Source organism: Schistosoma mansoni, chromosome 4 (assembly GCF_000237925.1).
Source record: "Schistosoma mansoni strain Puerto Rico chromosome 4, complete genome".
In the NCBI taxonomy this organism is placed as follows: domain Eukaryota; kingdom Metazoa; phylum Platyhelminthes; class Trematoda; order Strigeidida; family Schistosomatidae; genus Schistosoma; species Schistosoma mansoni.
In genome coordinates this window covers 26,358,952-26,375,757 of record NC_031498.1, presented here as the reverse complement: position 1 = coordinate 26,375,757, position 16,806 = coordinate 26,358,952, and the positions used below count along the sequence as shown (strand labels likewise).

Sequence of the window (16,806 nt, the reverse complement as noted above, 5' to 3'; positions counted from 1 at the left end):
AACTAATGATACTACTTAATATCTATGCTTATATGTCACAAAATCTCTCATAGAAATATACAAAAATTTGCTTTCTATTTTTACCATTGATTTATCAAAATATTGAAGAAGTTAATGATTGTAATGAAGGTGGAAATTCTTTCAAATAGCTAATTCACTATGCTTATTAGTTCCGATAACTGAATAGAGTTTAATAACAGTTTAAACAATTGGTTCTTCAATATATAATATTCCATTACTAAATTTAGCAGTAAGACTTTCTGGATCAATATTATCCGGAATGTCATATTCTTTAGAAAATTCTCTTACAGAAGTACGATTTAGAGCTCGTTCTTCATGACGAGCTTTAATATAAATGCGACGATTTAATGTTTTAATTTGTATTTCACCTGGTGAATATTCTGAATCAATTGGTAGTTCTAAACGAAATCTATGTTTACGTGGCTGTTGAATTAAAGAAGAAGGATGACGACTATGATAGTCCTGTTGATCATGTGATATAATATCATAATCTGAATGTGAAGAACGTGCTGAATGATTGAATTTCGGTGATTTCAAATCGAATTTTCGTGAATATTGTTGTTGTTGTTGTGATTTTATACTTGGTGATTGATAATGATGACGATAATGTTGATGATGATTATTCCATAATGAATTTGATAAATGATCAGAATATGGAGATTGTAAATTTGTTGATGATATAAATGATGGTGGTTTCATAGGACAACTTACAGTCAATATACCATTAAGCGATAAAACAGCAGAAAGTTTTTCATCATCTACACCTGGAGGTAAATTTATTGAATGAGTATATTCACGAAAAGATGATATAGAATTATTATTTGAATTATTTGTATTCATAGTTGTATTAAGACTATTCGTAGAATGATTATGTCCAGTTTTAGCCACAACCATTAGTTTACCATCACGTACAAATACTTTAAGTAATTCTGGATCATAACCAGATAGATTAAAATTTGATACAAAATGTACACTTCCATCTGGAAATTGTTCATAACCACTATTTGATGAAGGATTTTTTGATATGATATCATGTGAACTTGAAGAATTTATTGTTTCTCTACTATTGAATAGATCATTTGAACTTTTTAATCGACTAGGTAATAATATATCATTATGTAATAGTTTAAATTCTTCATTCCATCGTCTACGGCGTTCTTCCATTCTACGTTTCATATCATCGTAAAGATAATCTGTATCAGTATATCTCATAGGATCAGCAGAAGTTGTACGTAAACGTTTATACCATGGTATATCATGTGAAATTTGTTCACTGTTTGATGTATGACGACTACGTGAATCCCAATTATTTGTATTATTACTATTATATTTCCAGTTATCATTTAATGTTACCATTGAAGGATCATCAAATTTGAAGTAATCATCATCGGCTATTGACTTATTATTCCTTTCAACAGGGATACGTAGTTCAGTTCGATAATTGGCCATTTTTTTTCTTTTGTCTTTAATTAAAACTTAATTATGGTAGTAGCAATCATTAGAGTTATATCCTGAATATGAAAAGTGTAGTAATGATAATAGAAATGTCATTTCAAGTCAACCCTCCATCATTTCACTTATGTAGGTTGACAGATTTCAATATATTCAAGTTATGATAGTAGTAGTAGTATGTTCAATAAAGATTAAGCTAAAAAAGTGAAAATGGACCTCTAAAAGAACTTGTGACAAAATGTAAATGTGGACAGTACTGTCTGTTCATTTATCGCTCAATTCATTGTACAATAATGCTTGGATACATATCCCGTTTAGTTAAAAGTAACTTTTGTAACCAATCAATAGTAAACGATTACTTTTGTTCTATATAATATGTCTATCTATCAAAAAAAATGTATTAGCTTATAAAGATTAATGCACAAACACATAAAGTTATTTTGTGACTTTATGTGTGCTATTGTGATACTTCATCTATTATGTAATAGGCCTTGTAAAGTATTGGATATGAGAAATAGATGTTTTGAACTAGGTAATATTATTTATATCCCTCGACTACCTTTCAAAACGGAGAGAGTCGTCGTTTTTCTTTTTTCAAAATAGACCCAGTTAACAAAATAATTATAAAATTGTCATTAGTTTATAGTTATATGCAGTGTGACTAGATGTTTTACGTTTTGTAGAGTAAAATAGTAGAATGATGAAACTCTGTAGAGATGCTTACATGATGAAGAAATGATAAAATGAAAATGGTCACCGTCGAAAGATTTTCCTTATGGTGTTTGGATACAGTAAATATGGATACCGAAGTCAAATCGTTTTACCCATATGTATGCATGGTGATGTTTCGACGAGGTGACTTTGTATCTGTGCTTATTACTATCAAATTAACACTAATTGAGGACAATGCTGAATGAACCTTAGTAAAAGTAGACAGCCATTTATTATCCGATTATATAATCCGGTTTAAAAAAGCCTACTGCAATTGTTTAGATTGAATCATGAGAAATTTCGGATTTTTATCACAGACTGATCTTAGTTAGACATTCATCGAAAATCACAAAGTACTGGGTAGATGTTTCATCTCTGTAAAGAGCACCTCAGCAGTGAACATCTAAGACCACACTGGAGATAAGATTTATGATCTCAGACCCCACGCGCGAACGCCTAACCTTTAGACAACTTAGCTGGCAAGCAACGGTATTTGTTTCTAACGTCAATCGATTAGCGATATTGTGCTGATATCTTTCACTGTCTGGTTTAACTTCACTGGTTGTCATCGTGTTTTAGGGTTCATAAATCTTGCCCTGTATCAATCTGGGTGTTCTTACTTTCACTTCCTTGGAATTGCAGTGGTTCCTCGTATCGACTATAAGTGATAAGCCATTCCGAAATAACAATTAGCGACAACTAGATATAAGAATTGGTGACGCAGTCATAACAATCGACTACCAATCATAACAAAAAGTGAATGTCCGGCGCTTTAACCGCGTTGGTGGACACAGAGAGCCCCCCTAGGGGAGTTAGTAAGCCCTGACTCCAAACCAATAGTGCACATGGGTTCCAGAATCCTGAGGGGACAAATGACGTATGAACCAATTCTTGGTCACTGGCTACCATGATACTGCATCTCCTGACGTTACTCTACTGCCTTGTGGATCAGACTTTCAGGTCGAAGGCTCTGAGTGTTGCCCCCTAAGAAAACCACCTGCTTCGGTCTAGAAACCCCGGCAGTATCACAGCCCACACACAAGTCAAGTGACTTGTGTGATGCATATGTATTCTATACCTCTTTGTACCAATATTTTTGTGTTCAAATAAATAAATAAATAATTTCACCAGGAAATGATTCTATCCAGAACTCCAGGAATTTTATCTTGTAGTTAGTAGTGAATATAGGATTATTATCAATATAGGAGATATGTGGAGCTTGTTAAATTTTCATATTTTACATAGGGTACTCACCAAAAGCGGTGAAAGTAGCACAATATAGCGAATCGTTCGAAGTTTGACACAAATACTATTGGCTCCCAGCTAAGTTGTCTAGAGGTTAGGCGTTCGCGCGTGGGTTCTGAGATCCTAAATCTTATCTCCAGTGCTGTGGTGCCCTTTACAGTGATGAAACATTTACTCAGTACTTTGTGATTTTCGATGAATGTCTAACTAAGACCAGTCTGTTTTGTTAACTATCAAAGTATTGAATCATCTACTTCACAATCAGAAAATTGTCCAACTCCGTAAAAAATTCTAACCAATAAAATATGGGTTATGAATTCTTGAAATCTCTTATAGAATAAAGGGCTTTATTCTGTAAGTAAAGTTTTCATTTCTGTCACCTGATTCATTTCAGTTGTTTTAAGCTGTGTATTTTTTTGATCGTGAAACGAAACTTGCAAAGCCTGAACTGGTATATGACTCGATACAAGGAAAAGAAAGAAAAACACTTTTCGTAGATGAAGATTCACTTGACCATCCAAATGAAAATCTCGAACACACTCACTTATATATTTATTTATATTTACCGATTATTCATTAGCAAAAGTCATACCGAATCGATCCCAATGAATATAATGCTGAATTAACGCAAGAGAATGGTAAACGAATAGAATGCTCCTAACAAAATAATACACTGAATTAATAAATAACCCCATGGTTATTTTGGTTATTTATTCTCTGTAGAAGTGGTTTACACTGAGTTGCGAAACGTCGGCAAATCTCATTTTTCTACTCATTGTGATATTACAAATATATTATCTATTTATAACCTTGTGATTAGTCTATTCCTGCCATCTTTCTTGTTTTATTTGTATATGTATGGATAAGTTTTTTGTAGGGATTCATGTATACTTGATCTGGTTTGTGTTAGTACTTCGATAACTGGTCAGCTGTCTTGTTTCTTTTGATAGTTCAACGCAAAACCTCTATTATGAATTAGCTCTTTAGCTAACTGTTGTCACAGAACATAAAAATCAATATATGATCGATCAATATATGTGAAGTGACCACAAGATAAGTGCTTACTGGAAAACACCCAAACGAAACAAAACCCTTTTTTATACGTATACATGATGATCACGGAAAATAGTCACCTGGACCATTCACTTTGATTGGTTTTCCCATAAAATAATTTTCTCCAATCATGTTAACTCCTTTTATCAAGAAAATCTTTAATTAAATCACTGAAAAAGGTTAACTAAATATTAACTATTCTAATCTATCAGAAAGGGGGGTTTGTGGAGATTATAGTAATTTTATATAGTTGAGATCATGAGTCAATTGAAACTAGACCATTATGGAAAACCTGGAAGCACTGGATGGCTGTTTCGTCCTATTGTGAGACTCCTCAGCAGTGCGCATCCACGATCCCCTCTCGCGAGATTCCAACACAGGACCTATCGGTCTCGCTCACTAGTGACTGGCTCCATGAGGTATTTCCTGGAGTTCTAGTGAGAAGCAGTAATCAGTGGAGTTCAACCAGGTCTGTTGGTAGATATCAATTCACTGATGACATTGGTGAATGGTTGCTCAATTTCGTGGATTGGTTGAAGTTAGACATCAACACCATCGGATGCCGGCCATCTCAGTGGTCTAGTGGTTAAGCACTCGCGCGCTAAACTGATAGGTCCTGGGTTGGAATCTCGCGAGGCAGGGTCGTGGATGCTCACTGATGAGGAGTCCCACAATAGGATAAAAAGACCATCGAATGCTTCCAGGTTTTCCATGGTGTTCTAGCTTCAACTGACTCATGATCTCAACTATATAATATTTTAATCTAGTTAGTTTGCAGATCATCAATAATGTAACTTAATTTGAATTCTTTTTTATCCTTTAAGGATAGTTTTCTATTAAAATGTATGACGTGATGCAGATTTTATACAAGTTTAATTTTCAAATAGAAACGTTAAATGTCTTCATATTTTTCATTTTCACTATTTCGATCTAAATTAATCATTATTTTGTAAAGGCTGGTACTAGGTCAAACCCACATAAGTTATTCTAACCTCTGAACAGATCAATCTATTCATTCTTTTCAAGCCACATTTTCACTCTGTCACTTATTCGCTTATTAACCTTGACTGTTTTTATGTAAGCGAATGTGTGTACATTTCTTATCTTACTCATCACATATCTGTAACTTATTTTTGTGTGACTATTAATTTCTATTCGCGCTTGATCAAATTGAGTTGGCTCACTCACCTTCTCTAGTTCGTTTAGTTTCCTTCGCTCCGTTTCTCTGATTGCCTGTTCTGATCAACGTTTGTACAAAACATACACATTCAAAACTTCATTCTCGTATTTGACTTATTTTAATTCCGTCATTCGCTAACGCGAGTTAAGTCCATTATTATATACGAGGATTAATGAAATGTATAAGACGATAACGATAATCACACGATCCAATTGGAGTCAGATATTCGAGGGTCATTAAAATTTCACGGGTTCATTATTATGGTATTTCTCATACAAAAAGTGAATATATCGCTTATAAACAACTAACTGTTATGAATTTTCATAGTTGAAAGCGTGAGTCAATTGAAGCTAGACCACCAGCAAAAACCTGGAAGCACTGGACGGCCGTTTAGTCCTATTATGTGACTCCTCAACATTATGAATTTCTCACTTAAGTCTGTAAACTACAATTTAATTCATTACATTTTCCATATGGTATAATGTGCACGGAAAGATGAAAAAGATCTATTTCTGTTTTCCGCTAATCACTTTTACATTCGGATATTATCATTCTTTAGTTTAAAACGTCATTGTGTAACATTGGTTACATTATGTGTGAGTAGTCAACTAATGTATTTTGCCAATGCATACTGTTTATGTCAATGTTTAGTGGAGCATGAGAAGTAGTTAGCATTCATTTTAGATTTTATTAATGAGAAAATTTAATAGTTATTCATCGGTTAATAAACTTTTGTTGGTCAATCCATTTCACATAGTATTAATGGAGTTTTGCTTCGAACTAGTGATGACTTTGAGCTTAATTTGTATGTTCTACTCCATTCTTTACTATTGAACAGTGTCTATCTGTTGAGTATTGCAATATTTTCAAGTACATTGGGTCCACTGGTCATTGATAAAATAAACAATCAATGTAGAGCAGAATTATAAGGCGCGAAATCCCAGTAGGAGCTAACATTCCTTAAAGGTAATAAATATAATTTAGTTTCAATTGACGATCAGAATGAACATGTGATGAGAAACTTACCTTTAAATTACCTTCAACCATTTAATATTGAAGACATTGTGAATCATTAGACCCCAACTCGGTGACTTAGAATGCAACATGCTTTCAGCGACTCCGAAAGGCTTCAAGTTCGATCCCTTGACGGGTCATCAAGAATCATTAAGAGTTCCATACTCATATGAAATTAAACAATTTTATCAAACCTTTCATGCTAGCAACCATGAACTTGCGATAGATATGTCCAATCGAAACTAGTTGTAATGGGGACAACAAATGAATCTAAAAGGAATTCTTGGACATTCAGAAGCGTATCTATTGACTTTAGAGGTGCTAATTCGATACTCAACCGACTGAACTACAAGATTTAACTGCGAAGCACACCTAAATTTAATTGTGAATACGAAGTGTTTTACTTTATCGTTGAGTGAATGAGAAATACACCACTTTGTGCAACCCTGTGTTTTGCTATATTTTTAGAACTAGGTGAAATTAAACAAATTTAGGTATTCATAACAAATTACTGATGACCAATAGACAGTTATCAGATAAACTTTGATTTGTGGCAAAAAGCGTCTCTAGCAGTTTACTAGATTGAAGGCCGATAAATTGGATGATATCAGAATACTTCGACATTAATCAAATAAGTTAATAGTGCTAGTCTTTGTGTTCTGACCACATGTCGTTGGATTCCGAATTGCAATACAAAGCGAAGTGCAGTTGCAAAGTTAAGAAAAGTTGATAATTGTATTACATTTGTAACATGTAACAAAGAATCCTGAAGTAAGGAGCCCATGATTACATTCTAGTATCATAGGAAAGTTATTCAATGAATTCGATTTCGTCCTTTCCAATGACTAACAAGTAAAAAAGTGACACAATTTCATGTATTAAATAATTAGTAGCGATTTCTCGTTTCACTCTTAACCTGTTTGTATACAAAGACTTTGTGGTTTATTCAACAGTGTTTACATGCAGTTGTTCCATTCCCTATAGAAACATTCCATATACATCTTGTCTTCTTTAGTTTGATTTCGGTTAAATAAGCCTAGTTAAGTTTATCTATAAGTTCCAGTATTTTTAAGTAGTATTTTTGTCATAGTTAAAAGTCCCAGTTATGTCAAAACATTAACATTACTGTAAGCAAAGATGGATAGTAGCTAGCAGTGGAATCCAGTTTGACGCGCGTTTCGTCCTATTTGGAACTCGTCAGCCGGATGTTTGTGCTTAGAGTCATTAGTTAACATTATTTATCGAGTCACCGTAAACCATGAAGCACTGGACAACTCCTTTTTCTTAGTACAAGACTCATCACTTGTGCACACTCATAAATACATAATTGTCCGGATTCCCTCTGGTTTCCAGAAAATTTCTAATTTTTATGTGGAGATTTTTCACAATATCGTTTTTGTCCTATTTTCTAATCTGTTCGGACTATGATAAATCTTCATAGTTGAAATCATTAGTCAATCGAAGCTAGACCACCGCGGAAAACCTGGAAGCAGTGAATGGCCGTTTCGTCCTATTGTGGGACTCCTCATCAGTGAGCATCCACGACCTCGCCTCGCGAGATTCGAACCCAGAACCTACCAGTCTCGCGCTTTCAACTATGAAAATATTAAATCTCCACAAAAATCCTTCTGATATGATAAATCTCTCAATACGTTTACCTGTAAAAGAAACAAATTCATCGAACATTGAAAGATTGTAAGGATGGCTCGTTGGCAAACTCTAGGAAGCCTCAAGAAGCCCAGAAAGAGCCGAAGACATTCCATCCAATCACCACTAGGGGAACATTCTAGAATGTCGAAGTATAGCTTCCCTATTACATGGATAAGAATGACCCCCTATGTGCCTATTGATTGTCCGAAATGATGATTTACTCTGAGCCAAAAACTTTAAATACATTAGATTTTTGTACTATATTTGACACTGTGGTGGGAATAAGATTCCTACTTACTAGTCTTCTCTCTTGCGACGTTGCGGGTTCGATCGTTCAAGTAGTCTAGTAGTACGCGGCATAGTAAGAATCAAAGCTCTAGATATAACAAAGACAATGGAAGGTTTATATAACAAAATTAAATGACATTACAAAGGAAATAATAAATAATTGATTAGTCCAGGAAACAATAATAAATTATAACATTATCCATTCATTAACAAATGAAATGTAATCAATATGTGAACATGGTGATAAGATAAAATATTATATTTCCGGTACAAAACTATGTGACTATGGTGTATTTAATGAGTTACAAGAAAGAATATTTTCATGATCATTAGAGGTGAGTTGTTATTTATGGTCTATATACAAAATACTAAATGTTCAGAAGATATATGTAATGCTTTATCTAGAAAATACAGAGTAAATTCTTTTATCAGTTGTTCTCATGTCATCGATAGTATAAGTGTACATGAGATCATAGATATCATTGAAGATGACGTGATCATGATATTTGTTAACTGTAGTGCTTTTTTTAAAATTCTGTCCCGACACACCATGCAAAAACAAGGCAGCCAACATAATTACTTACTAACGCCTGTTACACCTCGTGGAGGATCATCGGTCAACCATCAACACCGTCCATCCGACCCTATCCAAAGCAATCCTTTCCAGATGCTATTCATCCTTCTCATTTCTACTTCCAATTCCCGACTTAGTGTGTTATTTGGCCTTCCTCTTTTCCGTTTCACACCAGGGTTCCAAGTTAGGGATTGCCTCGTGATGCAGTTTGGTGACTTCCTCAATGTATGTCCTATACACTTCCAACATCTTTTCCTAGTTTCCTCTTCAGCTGGAAGCTGGTTTGTTCTCTTCCATAAGAGGGTGTTGCTGATGGTATCTGGCCGGTGAATGTTGAATATTTTGCGTAGACAACTATTTAAAAAATACTTGTATTGTTTTGATGATGAATGTGATAGTTCTGGAACTTTCAGCTCCGTATAGTAGGACTGTCTTGACGTTCGTATTGAAGATCGTGACTTTGATATTGTTCAACAGTTTTTTTGAGTTCCATGTGTTCTTCAGATTTTCCGATCCTCACTTCTACGTCTCCATCAGATCCTCCACGTTCATCGATGATGGTACACAGAAACGTGATCGAATTTACATCTTCCATAGGTTCTCCATCAAGTGTGATTAGGTTGGTGTATTGCGCGTTGTATTTGAGGATCTTGCTTTTTCCCTTGTGTAAGTTGAGGTCTACTGATGCAAAGGCTGGTGCTACACTAGTTGTCTTCATATGCATTTTTTTGTGTGTATGGAATAGAAAGGCTTATAGCTCTCATACAGTTACTGCCGGTCCCAAGCCCGGGTAAAGTAGAAGTGTTGGGCATGGGGTCAGCAACCCCATCCCGTAGAAAAAAATATTGCTAAAAAAACCCAACCAATATAATGTTGCCAGCTAAATGAAAACATTAATGAACAGACTATTCACTTAGACAATACTATTTATAGTAAGAACACAATTACTTATATTCAGTTTGTCGGTATAAACTATTCCAATATTTATTCAACAGTTATGATGTATAATACTAAATGATCGAAGTAAATAAACTTTGTCTTCAGATAATTGAAATAACCGATTGTGTCACTCAATAAAAATAAAGAGAATTCAGCGGAGAAAACTCTCTTTTCGATGAAATCATTTACTTGTGCTGTGTGTTTGTAGTTATAATCATTAGTTCAATACAAGAGTATTTAATTAACTCTGGACACGTCGATCCTGAGGAGTCTTCCTTAAAAATAATTTGCACAATCAAAAAACTAGACCGAAAAGGATTCGAGTGAAAAACGTATGTACTGCTGAGGCATCGGTTGTTCACCAATTCAAGCCCCGAACTCTGTGTGCAAGAACGATGCGTCTAACCTCTCATCCTTCCTTGGCTTCAATGCTTTTCTGTGTTATATCTTGGTCTTGGTTTTTAATTATTGTTTTGTAATTTTAATTCGCAATCAGTTGTCATTGTCCATTAACAATTTTTCAAGACTATTATTCAGTTGTTTTGATGACTTTTGAGTTTTTCATTTTTCTTTATATCTGTCAAGCAGACATAATTCATAATTCAGACCCGTAAATTATTTTGATTCACCTATGCTTCTCTTACTTCCAGATTATTGCGTAATCTCGAATCATTTTATGATGCAATCATTTTAATCTTTCTATAGACATATATTTACCATACAACTACAAATACCATGTGTAGCTTAAATAAATGATTTCGTCGAAAAAAATTTCTGACGAGACTATAATTTATGGACGAGCCAATCAGAAGCGTTTGAGGAATCTTAAGGTGACGGCGCCGATTTCAGTACCTGGTGCTCATGTACGTATGGTTCACAGAGGATTTTAGATAAAACGTGAGGATTGAGCGGTTACAATAAATGGGACTATTAAGAAGTTCCTTCATTTGTAACTGCGGTGATAAAATGACTTTTACACTGTGCAGACTGCCGTGATGTTGTCCTTCAATGTAATATATGTTGGAGGAAGATGTCTCTTAGGGTAGAACTTTTTTCGCTCGATCCAGATTTAGACCAGGATAAATTATATCAACTGTATTATAAAAGCACCAGTAATATTGGCCGAAATATTCGCAGATGTTACTGAAGCTTCGGCTGTTCAGTGATATGAGTACAGTAGGGATATATGCGTAATAAAATTGATAAGCTTACACCACCGGAGAACACACAAACAATATTGAAGTTATGTAATCGAGGCTTAGAGAGTTTTGCGACCTTATCATGGCTCCAGAGATCGACTATTATGGAGCCATATGGATGAGTTCCTCTACCGTATGAATTACGATTTTAGAACCTTTGAACTTCTTTCTAACCTTGACAAGTTTTTGAACCATGTAGAAGGAGTGTATCCACTCTAATTCTTTGGTTTTGTATAATATATTCTTACTCTATGCTAATTGTTTCCTGATTGGCTAATATCTCTCAAGGTCACATAAGATTCGTTCAAAGGTGGTCCATAAATTATAGTCTCGCCAAATTTCTTCGTTGAATTCGCTTTAATTTTAACTCTCTACTGACAATAATCCCTGCTAGTGAAAACTGGGAAGAAAGGTTGTTGAAAAAACCTGAAACGTCCTTCCAAATGGACAAGATTTTATTCAATATGACAGTCATTAAGGCATACATAGATTCTTTTGAAGTGTAATCGGTGATACCAAATACTACTATCGAATATTCGATATCCTTATATTAATCCCAAATTATGGACAGCTAAGTTAGTAGAAGAATTAATAGTAGAATTTCCAGGATCTAACGAGACAACAGGTTCACATTTGCTGACATAGAAGTGACCAACTTAGATCATTTATTGTTAGAGAAGGACGAACAACTCACAAATTCTACGGACATATTTTACATGTCCTAAGACATAAGCGGTAATATAAAGGGATATTGATTAACCCAGAAAATATTTAATCAATGAAATATGAACTTTGTTGTTATAGTGAGAGAACTATGATTAGTACTCTAAATATTAGGCCGTAATAGTGTAGAAAATGAAGACGGAATGGTATATTAACTGCCCTCTGCTTCAATCATCTTGTAAGTGTCGTAACATATAACAAGTATTTCACACAGCTACCTGAAGATATTGTCAGTGGGATATTTCAGAAATTTAGAAACATAGAAGCTGCTTACGATACCCTTGATTAGCTAGTTATAATGATTCCTAACTATATCCTACTACCCAGGGAGATTTTAGATGCCCGTTGTCTGACTCCAATCTGATCAAATAGTTATTGATAATAATGATGATTAGCGGACCGGAGGCAAATGTGGATATTCAAAAAACTATTCATTACAAGCGTTGATACAACCCAAAATAGATAATGAATAGTGCGACACGGAAACAAGTATTGAGTAGAATAATGCATGTACAGACACACAGGACAAATGAGACGTATAACTATAGAATTAAGGGATATGAACACAAGAGATATATGTTTTGAACGTCAATTTCCTCTAAAAAGAATAGATTTATTAGAAAGACAAAAATTATTCAAAATTCATTTGCTGTCTGAGTTATCTAAATCTATCCAAAAGTTGGGATCAATCACGTAGGTGTGTAATAACACAGATGCTATCACAAGATATCCTCTGTCAGGAAAATCGAAGTTGATTTACGTAGACCGCAATGGTGACAAAGACAGATTTTAAAGGATATATTTTTTTTACTAAGCTTACAGTACTTATCGCAGAAAAACTGACGTTTGATATGGGTCGACGAATGAAGAAACTTGTAGGCCTGAGATTAAGTCTTAGCCGTTGGAAAGCAATGCCAATGTAATAAGTAGTCAAAATAGTTATACTCATCGTGGGCAGTGAAGAGGGTAGGACACTAAAAAATTAAGGCATTGATGGTACCACATTGATATTTAGAATGTTCGACTTGAGTACTTAGTAAGTAGTCTCAATGCCAGGATTTCGTCAGCCACTAGTCGGTACGGTTAGGGTGAGAGAAAATAGTGCCAACACTATTCCTCAGTTGAGCTTTCCTTGTTTCAAAGTATACTACTTATAAACCATCAGTAGTTTGAATAATCTCGAATCATTTCTCCAGACTGTAAACGGTACAGTGATACTTCCTAGTTTTAACTAATCGCTTATCTAATTCTCATATGCTCCTATTACACCGTTTATTTCTCTTCATTTATATTCCATATGTTCTACTTTTTAGAACTTTGTCTACTGAGCATCTGGACCATTTCTAAAATGTTAAATCCAATCTATTTTCATTAGCTTGTGATATCGTCGCTTGACATCATTATGCAAACAAAATTCTAGCCCACAACATACGCGCTGTAACAAATCCAATTATATGTAGTAACTACGCTCTCTCCTATGCAATGTTGAAAAAGAAGTTTTTGAAGGTCATTTTGAGAAAAAACTAATATGCTTGTCTGCTAACGTTTAATCCACACAAGTGGCTAAGAAAACTCACTAATTAATTTGTTAACAGCTAGTTCCATCCTTTAAAAGTACGTAGTAAGGCACTTCTTATTCCTAAGATATCACGTCATACTTTGTTGATTGGAAAAATGTAGCTACATTTCCAAGGTTATGGGAAACAGTCGGAAAATACTGTTTTGCCTCAAGGACCAGAATATCTTGCACATAATTTATGTGGAATTGAGAAAAAACACAGACAATTATTGTCGTATTACCAGAAACAAATACTCCGAAGTATTTAAAGACATTATTTAATCTCATTGTCATCTTGAGCACCGAGACCGAAAATGGCTTAAAAAAGAAGTGTCGTTTTATTGTACAATGATGTAAAAGTAAAACCTCAAGTTATGTTGTTCACAAATCAATTCTCATCGAATTCAATCGCTCTAACTAAACAATCTTCTTTGAGATTGGTTGATGCAAGAGAATGAGTTTCATTGCAATTATATATATGTGTGGCTTAAGAATACCAGTAACTGAATTATACATGTCAAGCAGGGATTCATTACAACATTGAATATTTTAGCATGTGTTGAAGTTACCTATGATTACCCATTGACATTCAATATGAAGTCAAACAATAATCTTATGGAATTAATATCAAGCTGCTTTTAAGGTGTAAATATAAAGAAAATTCACTGAATTAAGACTGGAACAATAAAAAACAGCATACAATCCAATTATAATGAATTGTCCACACTTGTTTTTTTCTAAATATGTTTTAATTAATTTTATAACTAATGATGATGACCTTAGTTACATGTATCGCTAAAAATTGACTCCCATTTGAACTACTTACCTTAGTTACTTTCTCTAGACTTTGTCATAATTTTGATATTTACCATAATCCCATTGATGAGTAGTTAATTAGGAACAATAAGTTTATTTAGCAGTAGATAGTCTCTCCAATATCATTTAATTGATGTTAAACATTATCGGTTTATAGACTCATTTAGTCATGTTCATTAAAAAGGAATAACCCATTATGGTAGAGAACAAACCAGCTTCCATTCAAAGAGGAAATTAGCAAAAGACGTTAGGAGTGGATAGGGCATACATTGAAAAAATAACAAAACATGCCCTGACTTGGGATCCTGAAGGCAAATGGAAAAGAGGAAGACCCAAGAACAGATTTCGCTGGGAATTGGAGGCAGACAGAAAAAGAATGAATAGCGCTTGGGAACAACTGGAAAACAGAGCCTGGGACAAAGTCGATTGAAAAATCTTAATTGTCGACCTGTTCCACGGGGGGTAACAAGTGTAATTAAGTAAGTTAACAGAAATGATACTTTCTATTTCATCAGCTAATTTTGATAAATACTTATTGCACAAAATACTTAATGAACACCTACATTCATTAATGAAATGTATACAATGATTGTTAATAATGCTGTCTGAAATACTTTGGGCTACCAAACTGATGTATGTACATAAGAATGAAGTTAAACAAAAGTTCAATTATTATTTGTTCTGTAAATTATTGATCGCATCACTAAACTGCAGATTCAAACTCAACTTTAATTCAACCAGTCAGGTAGTATCACTAGCTGACAAATAAAACCTGTAGAGTAAAACTGGTTATGAATAAATCCGTACTTGGTTAAGGAGTTAGTTTACAGTAGAACCAAAAATGAGTATTTTTATTGAAGTCCGGTTCAGTGGTCTGTAAGTTAAGCTATAGCGCGCTGGGTTCAATACTCCATCGTGGGTGAGCACTGCTGATGAGTCCCAAAATAGGATGAAACGTCCGTACAGTTTTTGAAGGTTTTCAATGGTTAAATAACTTAAATCGATCCATAAACTTAATAATATTTTCACTTAACTAATGGAACATCGTATCAACTACCGGAAAGATATCTCACATTTAAACACAGTTTTCGTTCAACCTTATTATCATTACTATTACTATTCCCAAAGCTCGTGGAGAGCAGACTAGAGAAAACAATGCTGGTTTTCGACCTGGACGTGGTTGTATAGACCAGATATTCACTCTATGTCAGGTCCTAGAACACAAACACACATTCAGACGTCCCACAATCGTAGTATTTCTTGACCTTAAGGCGGTATTTGACTCAGTTGATCGTGAGGTTCTATGGCAGTATTTGTCACTGAAAGGAGTACCAAAGAAGTACATTAACCTTATACTAGTATTCCATCATAGGTGTCTTCGAAACATTGCTCGTATATCCTGGGGCCACCAGGTAAGTAATGCAGTTGTTAGGAAACGGGCACTAGGTAAGGATGGCGAATCGATTGATGAAATAGTGAAACTTCATCAGTTGAGATGGCTGGGACATGTGTTACGTATGCCCCACCACCGACTGCCCCGACGTGCAATGTTTTATGGTGTAGGAGTAGGTTGGAAGAAAGCTAGGGACGGCCAGACCAAAACGTGGCACCAATCTATGAAGTCACTAACAAGTAGACTGAGCCATGTTGGTAGGTGTAGACTACCTGGTTGGGATTCGCATGATGATAATAATTGATGGTTAGAGACCTTGAATGACATGGCTCAAAGTCGTTTGCAACGGCGAAGGTGCATCCACTCTTTGTGTTCTACCAAATTCTAATCTTCTGAATTCTTAATGTCTCTTTCTTTTTTCTCCTCCCAAATTTATTTCACTGGATTATACTCCTTCAATAACATCTTCAAACCCTAATCTTCCACATAATGCTTATACTCTTACTACTTCTACCACTATGGGATTTGAATCGACAACTGCATCTCTGTGCTAATGTGGTATGGCAACTCGAACTGATGTACGTACGTACGAAGTTCTACGTTGTGACTGACAATTACTATTCAGTACTGTAAAAGCACTTATTACAATATCTTATTCTAACTTTACCTTCATATCAAATCACAATTAGACTCGTTCATACATTATGTTTTTCACCTCACCAGTTAATAGTGAATAACCAATTTGAAATCATCAAAAACCCCGTTGTATAACATAGAGTCTAGTTAAAAAACGAACAGTTTAGTACAATTTTCATTGAAGAAAAACTATTATTTCCATAAAAGTTCAATAGAATGGTATAAAATCACTAAGGCAAACAAACAAAGTACTATAAACCAACAACAAAAAACCTTTTTTTTTGAAGATTGGGAAGTTGAACTTCATAATGAGCATTACTTCTTTATTGAATATTATCAAATATCAAAGTAGAT

General features: G+C 34.5%; 1 protein-coding gene across 1 annotated transcript; it reads right to left on the bottom strand.

The window, feature by feature from the left end:
• Positions 1–201: 201 nt before the first annotated feature.
• On the bottom strand, positions 202–6,709 carry Smp_136930 (hypothetical protein; the record flags this gene model as incomplete). The annotated part of the gene is made up of 2 exons (XM_018797336.1): positions 202–1,419; positions 6,689–6,709. The coding sequence occupies 2 exons, from the start codon at positions 6,707–6,709 to the stop codon at positions 202–204; spliced, it is 1,239 nt and encodes a 412-aa protein (XP_018652388.1).
• Between the last annotated feature and the right edge of the window lie 10,097 nt (positions 6,710–16,806).